Here is a 22,251-nt window from a genome sequence, read left to right as displayed (position 1 = left end):
CTCCGCCCCGCCCACCCCACGCTCAGCGCGCCCGCCCCGCCCGCTGATTGGCCCCAGCGGGGAGCCCGGGCTAGGAGGGAGCGCGCTGATTGGCCGGGAGCCGCTGAGCGACGGGCGAAGGGGGCAGCAGCCGGCTGCGCAGGCGCTCTGAGGGAGCGGCGTCGAGCGAGGGGGGAAGAGAGGAGGAGGAGTGGCCGGTAGCTTTCCCGCGCAAACGCTCTCCCCCACACACCCCCCTCCCCGGCCGCCGCGCCCCCGCCCGCAGGCGGGCGGGGGCCCCTCTTGGGGGGGGAGGGGGGGGGGGGGGGGATGGAAGGGGTTTCCCCCCGCTTCGCATCCCGCCTCTAGGAGGGGTCCCTGCAGCCCGGGCCTGCAACACCCCCCCCCCCCCTTATCGCTGCCGCCCTCCCAGACAACCGCGCCGCTCCTCCTTGCCCGGGCCCCAGGGCTGCTGCTGCCGCCGCCGCCTTCCCACAGGCATCCCCCCTCCCCGCCTCTTCCATCACTCCCCCCCTCCTACACGCAGGCTCGGGGAGGGAATGGGTTCCCCTGACCCGCGGTCCCTACGAGCTGCCCGGTTTCCATGAGCATAAAGGGGAAGAAAGCCCGGCTCCTCATCCCTTTCCCCGCTGATAGAATGATGGAGTTTGGAGCTGGAGAGGTTTCAAGGCAGTCCTAGGTTAGGCTAACGCTCGAGGGTAGGTTTTGAGGTGTCCTCTGCCCAACCTGCCCGGTTTTTTGTTAGGAAGGGAGCCGCCCATCCCTCTATCCCTTAGGCAAGGTGACCTGCGCGTCTCGCTACGGTGCATCTCATCCAAGTGTTCCAGCTTCCCCAAAACTGGCTTAAAACCCGCCGTAACAAAGAGTACTGGCAGCTCTTTGTGTCTTGTTCCCTTTGAGCGTTTAAGGCGTTCACAGGCTTTTCAACTGAGCCACGAGGGCTGCAAACTTAACTTGCTTTCTAAATGAAAGATGAGGGCTTTGGGTTGTTTTTTTTTTTCTTTTGCACGGATTCAAGAGCTTGAGCTCCAAGATACGCAATAAGTGATTGTATTATGAGTCTCACAGTATGTCTGTTGGCAGCGCCAAATACATGATCACAGACTGATGCAAACAGAAGAGTGCAGGGCTGCACCTCTTCAACTGATCTTGCAGATATTTTTACATGAAACTGGGTTTATATCGTCATTGCCATACAAACATCTTGTGTCGTTGCACTGATTTCACTTGAAAGGTATTTGGGGGCTACTGTAATGCTCTAGGAGATACAGCATTAACCCAGACTGCTCCAGCTCACGTGCAACGTTACTTTAGGAGGCTGGCTGGGAACAACAGAACAGAGTGATAAAGAGGTGTCTATGCTTTCAGCTTTCCCTTTGTCACTGTAAAAAAAAAAAAAATCATAAAGATTCACTGCCTTCCTAGAGCTTGTTTTTGCTCCGCCAAAGTAAACTTTTATGTCTGTATAGAATAGCATTTGGTAGGGAAAAAAAGCAATGGAATATTCCTTCAGGTTATGTTAATTGGACCGTGCCATCTCCTAAAGAAAGACTGCACAGAGTTGAGAACCTGGGTTTTTCTCAGCTGTTCTGTGACCCTGGGTAAAGCATTTCACTAGCAATGGCTGTATTTTGACGGTCATTAAAATGGAAAGAAAAGGCACCTTTCCTCTTTTTAATTGAGCCATTCAATGAGTAAAAGATCTAACACATTTCTGTGGATTATTGCTTTGGAGTCTATTCTCTTTCCCCTTTCTCTTTGAAAGCAAGGTCAAAATTCTTTGAAACCACACAAGAAAAACTCGTGTATATGAGCTTGAATTATTTTACATGTAAGGGGAAGTCTTACTTGGATCTTCCCTGTTGAGACTTTGAACTTAGCAAAGGAAAAAGCTATCTGTAGAATTTTGAGTGTATTGAACCATATTGGGAGGGGCAGAGGAATACAAAGATTTTCAAGTACTAAGCATAAAAATGAAAGACAATGTAAAAGGAAATGTGAAAAAGGAGGAAGTGTATTTGCACTTTTCCATTTCTAGATACAAATAATTGCATCCAATAATCCTAGCAATCATGCATGTGATACATAGCTTTGCAATTAAAAATAATTTGAGATGCAACAAAATAAGCATCTCGAATTTTTGAAAACATTCCCAGTTTGTTACAGATTAACATCAAATAGTTCCTGTGTGCTAACAACACAAATGTGTAGGAGGTCTTTAAAGAAAATAAAATTATGTCTTCTGTGTGAGACAAACTTTCAACATTAGGACAACTCATTCTGTTTACAAAAACATCTTTCTGCTTATAAACAACATTCTCCTTACACTGAGCCATATTTTCAGCTTTAATTTTGTATTTGTCACATCCATCACATAGGTACATGCTATTCCGATGGATCAGGTGAAATCAACTGATGTAAGGGTGGGGCTTCTCTTCACATTTACCTTTCCTAGTGTAATGTGGTTATCAAGTGTCACAGTCTTAGAAGAGGCTTACCACGTTCAGTGAGCACAAGGCTGCAGCCTCCTCATGTAATTTTTGTGTTCTCTGAAATAAGAATCTAATTGCCTCAATTACTTCCTAATTACCCCTCCCAGCTTCCTACCGGTTTTCGCATTGCCAGTAAGAACAGGAGGAGGAAGCAGGAGCACTGGAGAAGAGTGAGGGAGAAGGAGATTGAAGACCTTCATAGTGTACCACTGGTTTTAATTTAAATTTTTTTTAAGTCTACCATAGATGGCTGAACTTTAATACCAATTTTCCTGCCTTTGTGGATTTTAATTGCCCCACTCTAAAGTAAATTTCACCTCTGTATTACTTTCTTCAGTGGATACAGCTTATCCTTAACCTGAAGGTTTAATAGAATTATACATATATTTTATGTTGCTTCAAGTATTTCTGGAAGAGTCTGAGTTGCTTTGTGACACAAGAACAAACAATTTTTGAGGAGAACAGATCAGACAGAGCAAGGCAACATGTGAACAGAGAGTTACCACACGTGAATTGTTCTGCAGTAACTCGCTTTTGGAACTGCCAGCGATGGGGTTTTCTCTCTGGCTCCGAGTTTGGTGTTGAACACCAACCAAGGCTGCAATGGAAAAGTGATAAGCAGTCGGTCACCTAAACCACATGGTGAGGAATTGGCAGGATGAATATCTTCACAAATTCCGTAATGCAGAAGATGACTGAAAGTCCGAGCTTTTTGGTCACAATAGCTGTATGTTCTGGCCATTTGGATCTAGTTGTTAAGGGAAGAATTGTTTCTAACCAGCATTCTTCAAGACAGAAATGTGCAATGCTGGATGAAGAGAGCTTTCCCCAGTCAGCAGGAGCGGAGTCTGCCCTCGCTAGGTTGTGCAAAGACCATCTGCCAGTTGACTTCCAAGTGCAAATACAATCTGTTACTTTGTCAAAATAAACAACATATCTATTGACAGAGCATTTATAGACTGCTGACTGCCTAACTCTCCAGCTATCAGAAGAACAGCCTGTTTATGGCACTCTCACTTTTGGACAGAAGCTGTTATATCTCAAACACTGTAATGAATATTTCATAGTTTCAGAACCAAGAGATAGGTCTTTACTCTTGCTTAGGCTGGCAGGCATCCAGGGTCATCCCGGCAGTAATGTCAGGTAATTCTGAAAGCTCTATTTTATGGGCATATATAACCCAGGAATTTTATCAAATGAATGTAAGGGTTGTCATGTCATTAGGATAACCTAATACAATCAAAGTTGATGTGTGTATATATCACGGCAGTAAATAACAGATGTAATAACTGAGTTCTGCAAAAAAAAAATATCTATATTTCTGTAATGACTGTTTCCCCCTCTTTGAGCCATTTTTTAAACCCTCCTCCACTCCATACTGTTTACGGGAATGCCTCTAGGTTGTGTATGGTAAGCTTTTCTTCTTAAAGAAACCAGAAAGGCTAAATCCTAACTTTTTAGAGAGCTCTCTTAGAGTATTTTTTAAATTAGATGATCCCATGTTCTTCAGAATTAAATGTTTCTCTGTGTGTCAGATTCTGACGTGGTATTTAAGGTAGACTGATGATTAGGACATTTTCAAAAGTCACAGATTAGCTAACACGTAAGCAAGGAGGAGAGAGGTCTTTCCTGTCCAGACACTAACTGATTCTAAAAGTTAAATGATGCTTATGAGCCTAAAAAAAATATATATCTATATTAAAGGAGTTTTCATCCTTGTTACTTATCCTTAGAGACATCAGTGCAGACTTCAGAGATCGTTGCCTTCACTCAATTATTTCTTAGTCACATAAGTAAAAATACTAATTTAATACGAATATTTGAATAGTCATGGTTACTCACAATAATTCAATTCTTTTTTTGTCAAATGGAGACTTATGAATATATCTTTCAGAATTACAGAAAAAATAATAAGGGAACAAAACCCAGAAAATAACATGGCGCTCAGCTGAGGAATACACTGTAGGATTCCTCTCCACAGCTCAGAAAGAATAGCCAGAAATGGGTAAGGTATAGGGAAAAGCCATGTGGTGATCACACCTATGGAGTAGCTTCTCTGAAGAATTAAACAGGTTGGGGCTTCGAGCTAAGAAAACTCAGGGGCAATATGAGAAAGGACACAGCTGATTGTTTTGGCTTTTTTTCCTGTGCCTCCAAAGGAATGCAATTTTGATAGTAACTAGTGAAAAACCTATTTCAGTTTCTGAGTTTAAGGAAATCTGGGTGGATGAAGTGATACATTTGAGAGTGATGCAATTAATACGATACCCAAGCACTGTAAGTCTAAGAGGCAGAAACGCCTCCATCTCTGTAACCACATTGATGTCTTGAAGCAAACTATTTGCAACAAAACATTCGTGCTTTTACTATACCACAGGTTTTTTTTAGTGCAGAAAGTGACACATCCCTGCGGGTGTCTGAGGACTTTCTGATGCAATTATGTTTTGGCACTTCTAGAACTGCATTTCTTCATTGGAGGAGTAAAGATGCAGCACTGTGTCATGGCACCGTTTGGTCAGCCAGTCACTCATCTACAGATCACTCCAGATCTGGACTGCAGGATGATTTCTCAGCAAACTGCCATCTCATGTATAAAACTAGATCATATTTCTCCACTTCTCACAATGTTGCAAGGGGATTTTTTTTTGCAGTTCTGTCTGATCGGTTTTTCCTATGCTAGTAAAGATGTTTGTCCCTTTGCAGTTACACTCTTTGGTACAGTTTGCAGCTGTGATACACGTTTCCTTTCTCCTCTCCTGACACTTGCAAGCATGTTGTCTTTTTGGATGGGAGCATTAAGCTCCAAGTTCTTTTTTAGAGAAACTTCACGAGACAGGATAGCGCTGCTCTCATAATTATTCCTCAGTTTGATTTTAATCATTAAAATAACTATTTTTTCCTGTTAAATGCAGAGCCCTCTGAGAAAAAAAAAAACAAATATCTCAACCTGTGACCTACAAATAAATGAAGATGCATTGAAGCAAGTTACCTTTGGGTCTTATGTTTGTCTGAGGCAGTACACAGCAAACCTGCAAAACATTTATTTATTGCAGGAGTGCAAAATTTTACTACTCTCCCAAGGCCTGACAATATACATCCGTAAGCCATCATTTTTATAAAGAAAGAATGATCTTAAAGCCTTAAGGAATGATAGAAATCATATGTTTCAAATACATTCTCCTTTCCAAGTTGGAGCATCCAAATATGTTCATTTTTCTATATAACTTAATGCATCCGTCACCGTTAAACATCCAGACCCTCGAGGATTTTGCCTCATGATCCAATGCTCATTATATCTGTATCCAGAGGAGGTCAGGAGCGAGGCACTTCATTTTGCTGTCTGGCAACTCCAGAGCTAAAGGTTTTTCAGCAAATCACTTTCAGTTCAAGGAGTCACCACTGTGTGGGTGCATAGGTTCTTTTTTGGGCTAACAGAGAAACAAACCCAGGTGTACGGGAGAGGAGGAGCAAACAGCCATCTCTCAGGAGTTTGGGGAGGGAGAGATGGATGTTCCTGGAGCTGCCTGTTTCTCCCCTTTGGCTGCAAAAGGAGCCAAGGGAAACCTGCTCCGATGCAGATGTCTAACTTTCACATATCTGAAGTCAGAGGGGAGGAATGCATCACTGTGGGGTACAGTGCAGCCATCGTTCTAGCTGTCAGAGTATTCAAAGCCAAAGGCATCTTCCCCCTTATTACCATACCTTGCCAAAGCCAAGACAGATTCTGCTGCCCCCAGACCATTTGCCACATTTGTTGTGGGGTTTTTCTGCCTGCATTAGCAGGGATTCTTAGAAACTGAGCAAACATTTTACTTTAGATAGGGATCCCTACAGCAAATAACCGTCGACTCTTGGATTTTGAGATAGATGTACACCTTGTTATTGATTTTCTCAATTTTGAGGAAGCTAAGACAATACACAAAGCTGATAAGCGTGATCATTTCAGCATAGGCATAACCAGAGTCAGTCTCTACTTCCCTCCAGTCTTAGCTCTGTCCCCTCTGTTTGCGCTTGCTCTCTCAAAAGTTCCACAATGTGTGTAGCTTTGTGTTTTATGGCTGATTAATTGCACATCTTAAGAAAGAGCTCCAATAAGGCTATTCATGCACTGGGATGGATCAGGCTGTCTTTCTCCCATGCAGATTCCCCAGTGTCCAGTAATATAGCCCAGCTGATGTTGCTGCCTTTCCCTTAGCACAGGCACTAACTAGTGCTCCTAACTCCTCTATCCAGCTGTCTATTTTCATAGAGCTGGCAATGACAGTATTTTTGACACTTCTGTCCCTCTGCCAAATTGGTTGAAATTTCCCACCTAGTTCCATAGTTACTGGGGCTGACTGGCAAAAAGCAGATGGTGAGATTTCCTTAGGATCTTAACCTAAAAACCATCCCCAAATGGAAAGAGGGCGTGTAAGAAAATTTATGGTTTGTTATTTATATTAGCCGTCATTTATAAAAGACAGAAACTGTGTGTAAGTAAACAGGTATTTTTATAAAAGGGAGAAGAGACTATGTACATCACATGTAACAAATGCAGATTGTACTGGAATACACGCAAATAAAATAGGAACTTCACTAAAAAATTGACACAAAGGAGTAAAGCTTCAACACAAGGCGCAGGGAATTCATCGAACTCCTCTTGGATAATGATGGGATGACACTTTAAATCTGGTGTCATGTTTACCATTGCAACAACCATCCAGTCCAAGACATTTTTCATTACCTCCTGCCTATTTTTTTTTCCACCCGTCATTTTCCAGAAGTCCATTCCCCAAACTAACTTCTTCCTGGAATCTCATTGTTAATTCTCATAATGATGTAGCAGGTAGGCTAAGGCGTTTAAAATAGCAATATACAGCTCTCACATAGCACTTTTCATCATAATATAAACCAGCACCTCCAAATAAGATAAGCACAATTTTCTTTATCTGATAAATGGATACTTGGTGATTAAACATATAAAATTTCCACCTTTTGCAAGAAGGTAGAAATGTTTTAAAGGCACTATAATTGAGCAGCAGCTTACTGTTACAAAACTGAACTAGTGAGCAGGAATTCTTTAAGCGTAGCCCTAGTTTCAAGGGCAGGTGTGGCTTCATTGATACCGCTGGATGAGTTAATGGACACAAGAAATAGGTAACTGAGGCACAGTTTTTGTTCTGACATAAAAAATTTGTAAGCTATTTTTCATTCCTACAGACGGAAATCATTTAACTGAATCCCTTTCCTCATACATGTTAAATGTTTAATCCTTTAGTGTCTTTTCAATTTTTATCACTCTGAGAAAAGATTTCCTTAAAAACTTAATAGTGGAGAAAATATAAAGGAAAACATTATTACAATATTTAAGTTCTGTTATGATCAGCAACTCCTTATAACACAGCTATCTCTGATTTTCTAAAATATTGCTAGAAATAGTCAACATGGAATTCAAAATTTCCCAGGTGAAAAGCCAAAACAAATCAAATGTTGTCATATTACCAAGGAAAAAGCGGGAAAGAAAAAGCAAACACTGATTTTGGCTGAAGAAGCTCCTACAGAGGTTGAAAAGATTGTGGGAAAGAACAGCCCTTTGTTCTCTTCATTCTAGCAATTATTTAGCATGGAATTTTCTTGAAGGCCAGAAAATTCCAAGTAGCTACCTTACATGGAAAGGAGTTGAAATAATGTCTTAGAATCAGCACAATGACCACAATAATTACTAGTAACACAAAAGTATATTACAGCACATTAATGAATGTCAAATAACATCAGATATTTACTATACAGGCTGAAAGTTCAATATAAAAAAAAAATGTAAAAAGTGTATCTAGATTTAAATGTCTCAATCAAAAAGTGTTTATAGGAGATATGCAGAAACAATGCCCTGTCAAGATCTTCTCATAACTCATCACTTCGCTACAGGTATATTAAATACTGTACATTCTATGCCACCAAAGGGGGGGGAAGAAAGTAAAGTATCTTTTGTAAAATTCAAGGAAACCAGATATGCAACAACAAATTGCTTCAGAAATCTTTCTCCCTCAGGGATTAGATCATTGATGTTTGACTGATGTTGGCTAATGAGCAGAAAGAGTCTCGGCATCAAAGAATTTGGTATAAATGGTATACAGATTGTATAAAGATGAGAAACGGGCAGTGCCAATGACACAAGCATTCCAGGTGTGGGGAAAGTTCCTCAGGTAGGTAGTTTTCTATTGCTGTGAGGACTCTGGATGCTAAAAGGATGTCTACTTGTCACCACCCAGCTTTCTTGGTAGGCCTTGTGTCACCTGGACTGGGGGACAGTCTGCTGCCTACCTTGCAGGCCAGGGCAGCGAGAGCAATGCCTTGGCACAGCACAGTGCTAGGCAGATGTGCTCTAAAGCAGGTTACAGGCTGTGGCACACAACTGTCACTGAATATGTCACCCCACGGGCACTTCTGAGCCAGCCTGCTACCTTCAGAAGATCCCCAAAAGGGTCATACTGCTTGGTCTGTGGCACTGCTGGTGGTGTGCAACACCAGGGTTCTGCAAATCTTTGCAGAAGTCTTCTGCAAATCCAGATTCTGCAAATCTTTGCAGAAGAGGTCAAAGGGAAGATTTACTGAAGCAATGTTTTGAAACATTACTGTGAGAAAACAATGGAATTATCACAAAAATGGAATTTCACACTCCTAGCAAACCCCTGCCAGAGACAATGGACTGACAAACGGCGTGCAATGGAAAGCAAGAATACAAGCTCTGCTCCCCAAGTTTCACAACCAGTCTCTCATACCCACCCTTAATACATCTAACCCACTAAACTTTGTGACAGCAGTTCAACAAAATCATGTTTTGCAGCAAAAAAAAGTTTAGCAGATTTTTCTATTAAAAAAATCTGCAATATTCCAACTAACTCTGAGTCAGTTAATAAAAAGAAGAAATTTATGTAGTAATTTCAACAAGCAAACTAAATAATAAGAAAGCTGGAAGGCTAAACTGATCTTGCCACCTAGCATTTTAAACAGTAGAAGATTTACAGTCAAATCCAAAACTATCAACAAACACCTACAGTCTTAATTCCTGTTTTGCCATGATGTTTTCATCACATCAAAACGTTTCACAAAGACGGGGTACAAGAAGGGAGGAAGTATACCAGGGAAGAGAGAGAATAAAAAGGAGTGGAAAAATGACCAAAATGCGACCAACAGAGATTTTTCTGAAAACACAGAAAGTAGCCATTTTGTCTGGGACAAAGACGTCTGGAAGCAATAAGACACAAAAACAGAGAAAGGGGGGGGAAAAAATGAAAAAGTATAAAAGAATAGGAGACCTTCCTCCAGCAAAGCATTTGCACGTAGGCTCAGTGTGAAGCAAAGCCTGAAGATAAGATTGAATGGGAGTGCTCTGCTGGATTTAAAGGAGAGAAAACAACAGCAAGAGACAACAATACTCCAGTAGGTACCTACCAACAGCTTGCCATTTTCGAGACAACACGTTTCTTTTAATTGCCATTTCAGAGCTTTCTAGCTAAGCCTGAGATTCCAGGCTGTAGAATGCTGCTGAAGAGGACGCAGCGACTCTTTCCAGACTAAATGCTTTACAGCAGACCAGCTAAGATCGGACTAAACCATTTTCAATCAGCTGGTCCCTAAAGTAGCCCTTTGTGAATTTTGTCAGTGTAAAGGGAGAGTTTTGGAGAGACCGTTTCGTCTGGGAGAGCTCACTGGTACCTGGTCCCTAGGCGTGGCCTACGTGGGTGTCTTTATACCCACTAAAAACTGCTTTGCCTATGGAAAGCACCAATTTACTACTCAATTTAGGGAGGAAAAACACAATAGGAATGTCCTTAGGACATTTGGGGTGAGGAGCTTTTACAAACTTATTCCAAAAGCCCAGTAAAAATATCACTAAAACACAAGAAAACAGAAAAGAGCAAACAAATCGCCCCAGAAAACCATTAATGAAAAGTAAAAGTAACTTTATCAAACTATATATATAATTGCTTTCATTAAAAAAGAAGGAAAAAAGCACACCTACCGCCTGCAGTTCTGGTCAGGTATCTCCCCTCCTCCCCCCACAAAAAAAAGGTAAAAATAAAAAAATACAAATAAAATAAATTAACTCTTTCATCAGCCTGGTTCTTAACAGAAACAATTTCTTCCCCTGCTACTCTATTTACTAAATAAATCTGTTAGAAGTCTTAAGGAAAAAACCAGCAATTCTTCAGCTGAAACTACAAGTAGAACTTTTCTTCCCCTGCTCTTTGCAATTCTGGGATTATTTTAATGGTAGCTGTTCCCTGCCCTGGTGAGGGGGATGAGTGCTGGGTGCAGGTGTTCTGCATTGTCCCCACTGAGCTGGCAAAGGGTGTTTGAGTGAAGGTTATCACCTTTCTAGGACTTGCTCTGATTTAAAAAGACATCACTTTGAACTTGAAATCAGCGCTTTCTCTCTGAACTGTGAAGCGAATTGCTTATCGTTTAGTTCTGCCTAATGATTTAGATAATATCGTTCATTAACTCTAATAATAATGGCCCTGATTCACCAGAGTACTTAAATATGCAAATAGCATCATTTAGGCCAATGGGAATCACATGCTTAAAGTTAAATATGTGTTGTAGTGATTGGGCGAATGGGATTCCCAATGCGCTCAATGAAGTTGAAGTGTTATGAGTCATGTTTGTAAGAGATGTACTTAATAATTAATTTGGGGTTTTTTTTTTAATAAATTGCAAGAGCTGTGGTGGAAAGACACTGTAGAGTCCATATGAACAGTTTAACCTTCAGCAGTGGGAGCCGAGTAAGGGATGCCAGATCTGCGTGGCAGTTGGTACGAAGTATCCAGAGCTGTATTTTCTGCCCTTCAGGCAGCTGGGAAACGTCCTCCACACCCCTCAGCACTTTGCCAGATCTTTATTTCCCTTCAGTGAATGTACTAAAACACGTAACGGCAAAATTTAACCCTCGTGATCCTTATTTTCCATCTGCAAGTACATCTGCTGAGAGGTACCCACAAGAAGGGCTTTAATGGGCCAGCAGAATAATATTTCTGGAGGGCTCCGGGCAAAATACATCCAGTGTGTGTGGTGGAGACCAAAGCAGAAGTACAGGAAGCAAAGGAATTATTCAGTGAAACCAGATTTTTTCCACACTCCACATTTTCCTTTACCAACAAAATACGTCATGCCTTCAAAACCCAGTATGGTTTTCCCTTTTTGGCAAAAAATAATAATAAAAAAAAGAATTCTTTATAACTTAACAGGAGAAGAAAGTTTGTGATGAAAAGGTTAAAGATGGAATCATCAACGATATAGGTGGAAGTTTGTCATCTGGTAACCAGAAATGATAGCAAAAAGTTTTATCAAGTCCTCTCTGAGCAGCACTCTAAACCGGGCACACGGGGTTTGATTGATATTTCTAAGGGTAATTGTTCAAGAAGAATTTCTCTCTTGGATCAAAGGATCCCCCCACAGAAATATCAGCTACGTCTTGCACTCATTTATACAGCAGCTGCTGGAAAATGAGCCTAATTCTTCATCTGAAGAGTCCGACCACAATAATAGAATGAAGTGAAAATGACCAAAGAGAAAGACTATAAATGGTGTCATTTTCCAACCCTGCCCCTGGCCTCCAGGAGAAGACAGCAAGCAAAGCCGAAAGCGCCGGCACGCCGGGCTCCCCCGGCCCCAGCAGGCAGCATCTGGGCACCCATTCCTGGTGTGCAGTTGAAGAAACTCTTCCCAAGCTCCAGGGAGGGAACTTGCAAAACATCTCCAGCAAATCTTCAGGAAGGTCCTTCTTCTCCTTTTCGTTCTGCTGTCATTTCTCAAGCTTCTCCACCCTGGGACTGCTCTCACTTTTTGGCTATCAGCCAAGGAGTCTGACCCTTGAAGCGGCAGACAAACAGTTTCATGTGAAGACAACCAGGCAGAATTCACACTCATCAAGGCTGACAGCAATCCAGTGACAGGTTTTAGTAGGGACAGACCCTGAAACTAAACTGTCAGGTTCGGGGTGGCGCAAACCCAGCTTCTACCATCTGGGTGTGTCTTGAAATGCAAGGCATTTATGTTTGGGAAGAGCAGCTAATCAGTAAAATTCCACTGATTCCCAACCTCTGGTTTATCCCCAGTGGCTGCTGAGGCTGTAGCGACAGGAGGGGCTGTAGGAACAGCAATCTGAAATGGTTACCAATCTACTTTAGTTAAAAAAAAAACAACTAAAAACAGTCTGCAGCAACCACAGGGAACCATTTCACCATTTTCACATCTCACCATTTTCCTTTTACGGTAGGTGAGGGGTTCTCTGACATGTGCCTTTTCCCCAGCGCTAGATCAGTTGTCTTTCATCTTCTATACTTCAGTGCAATTGCTGCAAATAATCTCAGGTCCTTTCTGTCTGCACAGCCTGGTGAGGTGCTACATTTTCATGACTCAGGCACTCATGACTCAACGCCCAAGAGAGGCACCGTGGGGTTGCCAAAATATCCCCCCCCCCAGAAACCTGTGGGAATTAGCTACCTCAGTGCCCTTGGAATTAGGTCTGAGCTGAGTTTTCCTCACAGCTGAAGTCTAACAATCCCTTTCTCCAGGATGCAAAAGGAGCTGCTGGTTTGCAAATGAAAGTAGAAGTTGTTAAACAAGTTTTCAAGTCAGCAGACCTTCCTCCAAAATACCATTCTCTCTAAAATGCTGAATTATGTTCAGCTTTTTAAGGTGACCTTAAAGGAAGCATTAAACAAGCCTCTGAAGGCTTGTTTGCCTAAACTTTGCTGCCCCAATAAGCACACTTAGAGTTGAGCAGGTAATTTGAAGCCAAACCAGTGGTACAATCAGAATGGCCTGAGATAAGGAACCCAAAGGTAATAAGGATGAGAGCATGTGATGACACTCTGTGTGTGTCTGTGCTTTGCTGACAGAAAGCAGCTGAGTCCTGTGGAAGCTGTGGCACCAAAGCCTCTTGTGGTTTGCACTGGTGTAAGTCAGGAGCATCCCCACTGATAACAGAGGGATTATGCTGGGGCAAAGCTGAAGTAAAGCAAAATCAAACCTCTCTCGCTCAGACTTCTCCTCCTCCCCTGCCCCTTTGCTGACACAAGTTGGGCACTTCCAGGAGCTCTGGCAATTGCACTTCAAGGTCCCCCGTGCCTCAGACAAAAGCTAACCCTCTCACAAATGTATCAGTTGAAAACCAGCCCAAGAAATAACCCAGATACAGTATAATCTTGAGACTCCTTCACCTTTCAGTAGCTGTGTTAAGACAACATAACAGATGTACGCTTTGTTTGCTTTCAGGTAAGACAAACCCAAGCAAAGACAATCCCATGCAGAGCAATCACAGTTACAAACCAAAAATACACCACAGACACCAAAGGGAACAAGAGGCATTGGCAGGTTCTTGTTAGGATCTATAACTTTTTGAGGATTAAATATAGCCAGCATTTTGAGGAGGCACTGAAGCATTCAACCTACCTACCTCGTGGGCTGAGCTCTACAAAACCAGAGTAGACATTCACTGCTGCTGCCACCACTATAGTCTTCTAAAACCAAGGCTACCATCAGTATACCTGGCTGGGTCTTTTATAACAGTTTTGTCTTTAACAGGTGTGTAATTAAAACACCAGAGTTTTGTGGCATTCCTTTAAATGTGCTGTTCTAATTAGCTTCACAGCTGTAAAGCCTTATAACAGGGAGCCGGGTCTTACATTAAAGAGAAAACACTCAGGATTCCCTTGTTGCTCTGCAGTTCATTTTCTTTCTATACCATTTCAGCTCCAGTACCCTGAGCATCTCATGAAAGCCTCCTGCGTGGAAGAGTTTCATCCAAAGGATAACGTGGGCATGAGAAGAAATGGTTGTAAATATCACAAATTAGTTTAGGTTGAAAGTTGCAAGGAGTTTCCTAACTGCAAGAGCAACCTGAGTCAGCCTGTGGGATGGGGAGGTAAGGGACACAGGGTGACAAAAACCTCACTGGTTTCTAGGTGAAGCTCAATATGAGGTGACAAATGGATTGCAACACTCAAGGGCTGGGCTCTGTTCATCAGGCAGTCCCTGGCAGGCCTTCTCCTCCACACACAACAGAAGCACATCTCTTGCTTCCTTGTTTTACTCTGAGGGTGCTAAAAGGCTGTCTGAAACGGGCTGGAAAAAAATAACTAATGAATAGTTTGTAAGCAGAGGAATAGTTGAGCGTAGGGTCGAATAGGGAGGTGGTGGTGACCAGGAGAAGCTGTTGTGAACACAGGCTGTGACCCACACATCCAGCACTGCAGGGTCTGGGGTGCTCAAAACGACACAGGGACTGCGGGAGAGGGAGCTGAGCTCCTTTTGCAGTGGCAGCATTTTTAACTAAGGAATTACTGCTTGAGTTTCTCTGCTGGGATTTCTAAACACCTTTAGCTTCTCTCTATCCCCCTGAAACATCTGGGTTGCAAACTGTCTTTCCCCCTTACACGGAGAAGCAAGGAAAGGGGACGTGTTTTAGGAATGGGTTGCAAACTGTCTTTCCCCCTTACACGAAGAACCAAGGAAAGGGGACGTGTTTTAGGGACCAGATTTAGACTTCCACTCCTTTGCTTATTTTCTAAGAATAGCCTATTGTGATGTTCACTTTAGTCTGATAGTGTATTTTTTTTTTCTTGATGGTTAGTTTAGACTTGAGGCATTAACAAAGGTAGGTCAAGAAAGATAATTACGGTGTATGTATGCAAATTATAATCACACACTCTGCAAATTTGCATGCGACCTTTGGTTAACATTTTTAAAAGCCATGTGGATTGATTTGTCTAATAAACATTCATCGGGATATCACTGAGGTATTCAGCATTACACTTAATTTTAAATGAGGCTTTAATTAAGCTACTTGCAGGCCTACCATTTAAAAAGATGCGAGAATTTCTTGCTGACCAGGGCTCTTTGTCATGAGGGTTATTCCAGCTCCTGGGAGATGCTCTATTTTATTTTTATTTATTATTATTTCCAGCTCATGGGAGCTGATCTATTTTAGCCAGAGGCAAGAGACTAAGAAATTCTCTTTGTACGTGCTAACTCCACAGCTCCTGGGGAAGGTGTTACTGTTCCTGCGTAGCCAAGGAGCAGCCCCTAGAGGAGCTGCTGGGAGCCTGCACTTGGCTGGCTGAATCCCATCAAGAAACAGACCGTAATTGGTCCAATTATGGTTTAATTATATTAAACAGACCAATTATCCATTGATAATTATGGATCATGGAATCTCTAAGTTCCCAGTGTACAGTGGCTACTGTGATTTCTTTTTTTCCAGCAATGCCTTAATTTAGTCACACCAAAACAGTTAAGATTTCACTTTAATAAAAAATACATAATATTTTGAAATAGTCTTGAATGATTCCATCTTGAAAAAAATGAAAATTACCTTTAAATCTATACAGGGCAGTTCCTTTGGGCACTTTTAATGCAATAATTTATTAAGTTCCTATATTCATCATGTGTGCACAAATATGTAAATATTACAGCTGTACTCCATGACAAAACAAGCATAATGCAGACATAGAATTATACAGAGAACTGACAAATGAGGAAAAAGGGAGATCTAGCATTTTCTGTACAAAAAAATATGCAGCTTTTTGATAACTCGTAAAAACGCATAACTTTCAGCATTTCAGAGAAGAACACTGTATAAAAATAAATATTCTATGTACAATAACACACACAAGGCCAGTCCAGGGTTAGAATCATCACTGCAAAAGAAAACATAAAGGAGTGTTAGTGACAATTCACTAACGATTGTTAGTGACAGCTCAGCAGGGGGGAAGGACCACTTCACGGGGTGGAGGGACGGTGTCAGGGGACCCGCTCTGAGGTCTCCAGGAGGAAAAGAAACAGTGCTGGATCTCAGCAGAGATCCTCCTCACTCTCCTGGGCGGTGAGGACGGGAGGTGCAAACCTGGGCTGAATCTCTGCCTCCACTTTCCTCCTGTGGCTGTGGCTTGAGCACTGGGCACTAATGCACACAGCAGGTACTGAAGGTGGGCTAGACCCTGAGGAGTGGCAGAGAGGTCAGTTGGAACCTCCAAAGGGGACTGCTGAGGCAGCTGAACCACCAGAAACAAAGGGAGAGTGGAGGGGACAGGTATTTACGTCTCTCTGCCCTGCTCCCTGGGGTATGCCTGCTCCCAGCCTCCGGTAACAGCACTGACTGGGTGCAAATGTAATTTTTGTGAAAATATCAGAGCGCTTCAAGGCCAGGCAGCTCAAAGGCCACGAATACAATTCTCGCCCTTTTAACCTATAAAACTAACCAGCAATATACAAATAAAGGAGTTTTAGCTTGGTGCTTTTCAGCCTCCACACCGCTTTTGCTCTTAGCCAGGCTCATTGAGAAACATCAGCAGGATCTCTAGCACTGCCAGCTCAGCACAGCCACAACATTTCCAGAATTATTTTACCTTATTCCAGCAGCCTTGAACTGGAAGGCCATCTTCCCCCTGCAAAAAAAAAAAATTAAAAAAAAAAAAAAGCAGTTTAGGACACGGAAAGTAGTGCAGAGATGGAGGAAAGGAGGAGTGGGTTAACTATTACAGCTGCAACAAACAGTCTGACCCGGGGCTGGAGGAATAGTCTGAAAGATATTCCTCACCCCTTTGGAGTGACCCGGGCTTCTGGGTGACACAACCAGTGTAGCTTGCAGCAAGGGCTGGAGCTGAAGAGGGGGGCTGCCTAGAGGCTACACAAAGAACTTAATGTATGTGATGTCTGTAGGCTTTTTCTCCTTCTTTGCTGAAGGAGGTGTTTAACCAGGCTCCCCTGAAGGAAGGAGGGAATCCAGGAGGTCCCATCCAGCCAGAAAAGTAGTGCTGAAGCTGGCAGTGGAAAACACAAGGTGGCTGGTTCTGTATCCTCAGGTTTGACTCTATAATGGTGAGGTTATAAGCAAACCACAGAGGCAGCACTAACCTTGCGTGTAAAGGAGGGGCTGGAAAAAACTTCCAGTTCCTTTCTGTTTGTTTGTTAAAGGGTTTGCTTTATCACATGAGGGATCACCCAGCTGTCCCAGCTTGTCTCTGAGAAGCTCCTGCTCCAGGGACATTAGGAAGGCAGGAAGCTGGGCAGCCTCCATGCTGGCTGAGGATCTCTCAACTGATGCCCCAAAGTCTTGGGCTACATATATCCCAAGGTGGGCAAGTGATCTTTATTTTTTTTAATGTTGAAGAAGCTCAGATACTTTAAGGGCTGAGCCTATATGGTTGGGAAATGCTTTTGTGAATTACTGCCGTTAAATTCATCTCCATGCAGCCCCATGTGAGAAACCAGGAAACTATATCAATGGTAAGGTGCTCTTGAGCAGGAGATAGAGTCAGCTGTAAGGAGATACACCTCTGGCATGAGAAGTCAAATACTTCTGCTGTGTGCGGGTGTCAGGTTTGTGGGCTATTGCTATTCCCCAGGAAAACTCAAGAGCAGGGAGTGAAATTGGACAATGCATGATGCAGGTACATTTCCTTGTGCAATTGACTCAGTTCTCACTTCAATCTGCAGTGCGTGTCGCCCCGTTTGAGAAGGGGAAAGGAAAAAAACCACCCAAAAACCAACCAACCAGATAAGCAAATGCACAGTAGTACATTGAGAAATAAACTACTTAAAGGAGATGCACTTTCAAGGGACTGATGAAGTGAACGTTGCCATGATGCTACAACCATAGTGCTTTTTGAAGGCATTTTTCAGACCGTGGTCTCCTTGTGATATTTCCTCTCCCTCCCCTATGTGGAAATACTGAGTTACAGGTGAATTCCTGGGTAAATGGTGGCGTTCCCATTGGTACAGTGGTGGTGGTAGGAATGAGTGGTGTATGCGTTGCAGGAGGAGGTGGGAAGTTAGGTGTATGAAGGAATGGGAGGCCGGGGAGTTACAGCTTAGGGATCAAAGGAAGACCAGGGTCACAAGGAAGTGTTTGTTGCAGGCCAATTTGCTGAGAACGGAAATGAGACATGCTTATTAGTACTGAGTATCTCCTTCCACATATCTCAGATGTGTAAAGCATTAGTTCACAGCCTCCAGAAGTTACACACACGCATGTGTCAGCTGGATGCTAAGCTTTTAACCTAGTTGGATCAAAAAACATGCTTATTCACGTTCCCAAGCTAGCTTGCATGCCAGAGCACTATATATAAAAAAAAATAATGGCATCTGTATTTCACCAGATTTTCTGGCAAGTTTCCCTTTACAAAAATAGGTATGAAAAGAGTCGTACGTTCTAACACAGCCAGGGGGGGTGAATCCTAAGTGAGAGCAGAGACAAAAAAAGAAAAGTAGTCTAGCAGGGCACTGCTAGAGTCCTACCAGGGCACTGGGAAATTAGGTGCCTTATTCAGGCAAAATTTATTCCGTAGAAACCTGTCTATTATCAGTGGGAGGAAAAACACATGGATCAGTGGTATTTTTTCTCCTTTGTGGACTGTTCTGGACAGATATTATTTTACCTGTGGGACTGTTACCCAAAATTTACAGAGCAGCAACTGAGACTTTGCAAGTAGTCACTGTCACAGTCATTGCCCCAAAAAGACAACGGCAGCACCCAAAAGAGGGGATGCTGGAAGGAAGACTAAGGTTAGCTCTTCACAAATGTCAAATAACAAAGGCTTTTAATAGCCATTTCAGGGGTAGTTTCCTCAGGAAACTGAGAAAACCTTTCAAACTAAATGTGGCTTTTTTTTTCTTTGAGCTTTTTCCAACTGGTTAAACTAACTTTTATATCCTATGCCTTGTAAATGGCATCAAACATCTTTAAGTGAGCATAAAGCTTGGAATAACCATCCTCAAGCAAAGCTAGTCATGCCAAATGGGGCTGGGAGAGCAGGGCAGTTCAACTTTCAGTGTATCATGGAGTTGTTGAGACTGCTGAAGGGAGAAAAAACCTCACCTGAATGCTACACCTCCAGAAAATCTCAGAGTAAATTAATAATTGGGGATGGCTAATGGGATATTTAGAAATCAATTGAGTTTAAGTGTTCCTGAATACCTTCAGGATGGCTAATGGGATATTTAGAAATCAATTAAGTGTTCCTGAATACCTTCGTCTTACAATAGTTGGGTTATATGAGGCCCTAATGCAATAATCATCCTTTAATACTTGAATAAGATGGATATCAAGAAACACACAATTCCAAATTCAAGTTTCTTGGATGCTATGGGACAATTTGGGCTTCTGGGAAGAGTCACAAATAGGAATTACCAAGCAGGAATTGAGGGAGATAAGTGTCCAGTTAATGTTTCACACGTCACAAATAGGAATTACCAAGCAGGAATTGGGGGAGATAAGTGTTAATGTTTCACATGGGCTTGATAACAGGATAACCATTTTTTTCGGGCATCTTAATGTACGGGGCAACTGAGGTAATGCCAAGCAGGGTCAGGCTGTGCTAGCCACATACAAGCCCTTAAAAACAGAGTTAATGAAGGACACGAGCATTGCAGCTCCTTGCTAGAAAGCCAAGGGACAGATCTCCACACGTTAGTCTACGGAAAGTTGTCAAAGTAAAGGCAAATGAAGAATCAAAGCAGTTGTAAATAAATTCCCATTCCCACTACATTTTTCCTTATGCCACAAAATAATGCTGACAGAGCTGTGAAGGGAATTTTTCCTTATGCCACAAAATAATGCTGACAGGAGCTGCGAATCACAGCGTGAAGGGAAGGGGCTGCTTCTGACAACAGCAGCGCGAGGAAAGCGGGATGGAGATAGGGAAGGAAGGAAAAGCTGGGTGTTTCTGGGGCGTGCAGCTATTGGGAGGTACCAGAAAATAACAACCAAGATACAAAAAGCAAACGAGCATGCAGGAAAGGGAAGGAACGCCATACCAATGGGCATGGGGCATCCAGGCCGTCCAGCCCGGGTAACCCCGGCTCACCCTTCTCGCCTTTAAAACCTCGGAGACCCTGTTTATGAAATCAACCACTATCGTTATTTCAGTTGGTGCCAGTCACCTCCGTGTCACGGGAGGGGAGGCTGAGTCCCCCGCTGGGACTGGCCCAGGGCACTCTGCTGCATACCCAGAATACACACAGCCCATCGTTTCAGCTTCAGTTCTGTCTCCACAATCAGCAGTAGCAGATTCTTTTCTGTGTTTCTGTAATCTACAAGTCAGGAGATACCTCTCCTCCGAGTTAAATCAGAGAGGATGAGAATGGTATTTCCTCTGAAGTGGTCCACTCTTCCTATCCTCACTAGGAAACCCAGCAGCTGGATTTCTAGATGCGTGATTCACAAGTACTCCTGGACTTTATGGCAGCACTACAGATTTTTGGCAATGCTTGCTGCAGTGTATGAGTTTAGATGAAAGTGTATACATAGTCCTAAATTTACTCATTTGCCTAGACTTATAGACAATCTATTTTGACAGAAACATATCCCATTTAAAACAACTGAGATTTGTTTTCCCTCTGGGTAATACAGCTCAAGTGCCCTGTGTCACTCTCAGGCGATCCCATCAGCTGCCGTTATTCCAAGGCAAGAAAAACAGCATCCAGGTTCTGCCATGACGTAGACATGATGACACTGAACATCTCCAGAGAAGAACCGTAACCAGCAGCAGGGGAGACACAGGGCTCTGTCCACAAAGGAGAAAGCCCTGGGTTCCCAAGCACATGGGACACCCCCACGTACCCCAAACCTTTGTGAGGTCCAGAAGAGGAAGGAACATAACCATGGTCACCCAAGGGCCTGATTGATCAGTGGCTCCCCGCTGAAGAAAGCAGCTTTGCCATAGGATGCAGTGGGAACCAGGCTTATCCAAGTGTTGTACTTTTGCAAGACCATTATTTATGTTATGATTTCCTTCTTTCTTCCCCATCAACAAATCTTAAAACAATACATTTGATGAAACAGAACATACCAACGGACAGGGTGCATCTAATCCAGGCGCTCCTTGGTCTCCCTTATCCCCTTTAGACCCTCTAGAGCCTTTCTTGCCCCTCTCCCCCTGTAAATAATAGTTTAGTCCAAGAAAAAAAAAAAAAAAAAAAGAATACACAAAAGCTTTAGGATCATCCATTTCAAACAAATGTCAGCGATAGTTTAAAAAAAAGGATAAACATTTACGAAACATTTTGAGAGAAGAGAAACCTCCCTTTGAGATGTTAAGTGAAAAACAACATATGGAGCTACTAATGGTTGCTGAGCTGCATAAACACCTTGGCCATTGCTAAAATCCCACACTGACAGACTAGGGTGACGTCTAGATGCTTGGTGCCTCAGGTGGCAAGACCTGCAGCAGAGACCCCCAGCAGCTGTAGTAGGGAGGCACTGCTGGCACACATGCCCTGGGTTAATTGTATTTATCTTACCACTCTGAATTCTCATTCTTAAAGAAATCATCACTCATGGGACTATTTTTAGAAGCTTTCCCTTAAACTGTTTAATGAACACTGCTTGCCACCAGGGCTTGCTAGCTTTTCCTTAAAAGCTAGGGGGGTGCTTTTTTTTTTTTTTAATATGTACAATTACTTCCACATCCCAGAGCAGCAAAGCTTTAACTTGAATGACTGTGCTTGCCTGAGTCTTACAGTGCACTGGGCTGCGTCCACATTGCTAAATAGAAAAGAGCCAGAGAATGAAGGAAGTACTTGGCCCCCACAGTCTGCACAGCCTGGTTGTCCTTTGGGATGCTCCGAGTAGTGCTCCCCCAGGAAAAACAAGTTTGACAAGGACTAGTCATAGGCAGCACGGCCACAGGGCAGCCACTGGTCCCTGCTCCTCTCATTTAGCAGCGCAGACACATCCCAGGAAGGTGTGATTCTGACAAGGGTTTGATACTACAGT

The 22,251-nt window shown here is 42.9% G+C and overlaps 1 protein-coding gene across 1 annotated transcript in view; it reads right to left on the bottom strand.

The window, feature by feature from the left end:
- Window positions 1–6,653: 6,653 nt before the first annotated feature.
- COL13A1 (collagen, type XIII, alpha 1) overlaps window positions 6,654–22,251 on the bottom strand; it is a 110,149-nt gene continuing 94,551 nt past the window's right edge. Inside the window, exons 43-45 of the mRNA XM_014940506.1 lie at window positions 21,326–21,412; window positions 16,883–16,921; window positions 6,654–12,343 (exon numbers count right to left, since the gene is read on the bottom strand). Of these exons, the coding sequence (XP_014795992.1) occupies window positions 12,311–12,343; window positions 16,883–16,921; window positions 21,326–21,412 (159 nt within the window). The 3' untranslated portion in view covers window positions 6,654–12,310. The remainder of the gene's footprint in view (window positions 12,344–16,882; window positions 16,922–21,325; window positions 21,413–22,251) is intronic.

Source organism: Calidris pugnax, unplaced genomic scaffold, assembly GCF_001431845.1.
Source record: "Calidris pugnax isolate Ruff unplaced genomic scaffold, ASM143184v1 scaffold39, whole genome shotgun sequence".
Taxonomy (NCBI): Eukaryota; Metazoa; Chordata; class Aves; order Charadriiformes; family Scolopacidae; genus Calidris; species Calidris pugnax.
Note: the sequence above shows the minus strand (reverse complement) of the source record. Positions and strands in the feature narration are given on the sequence as shown.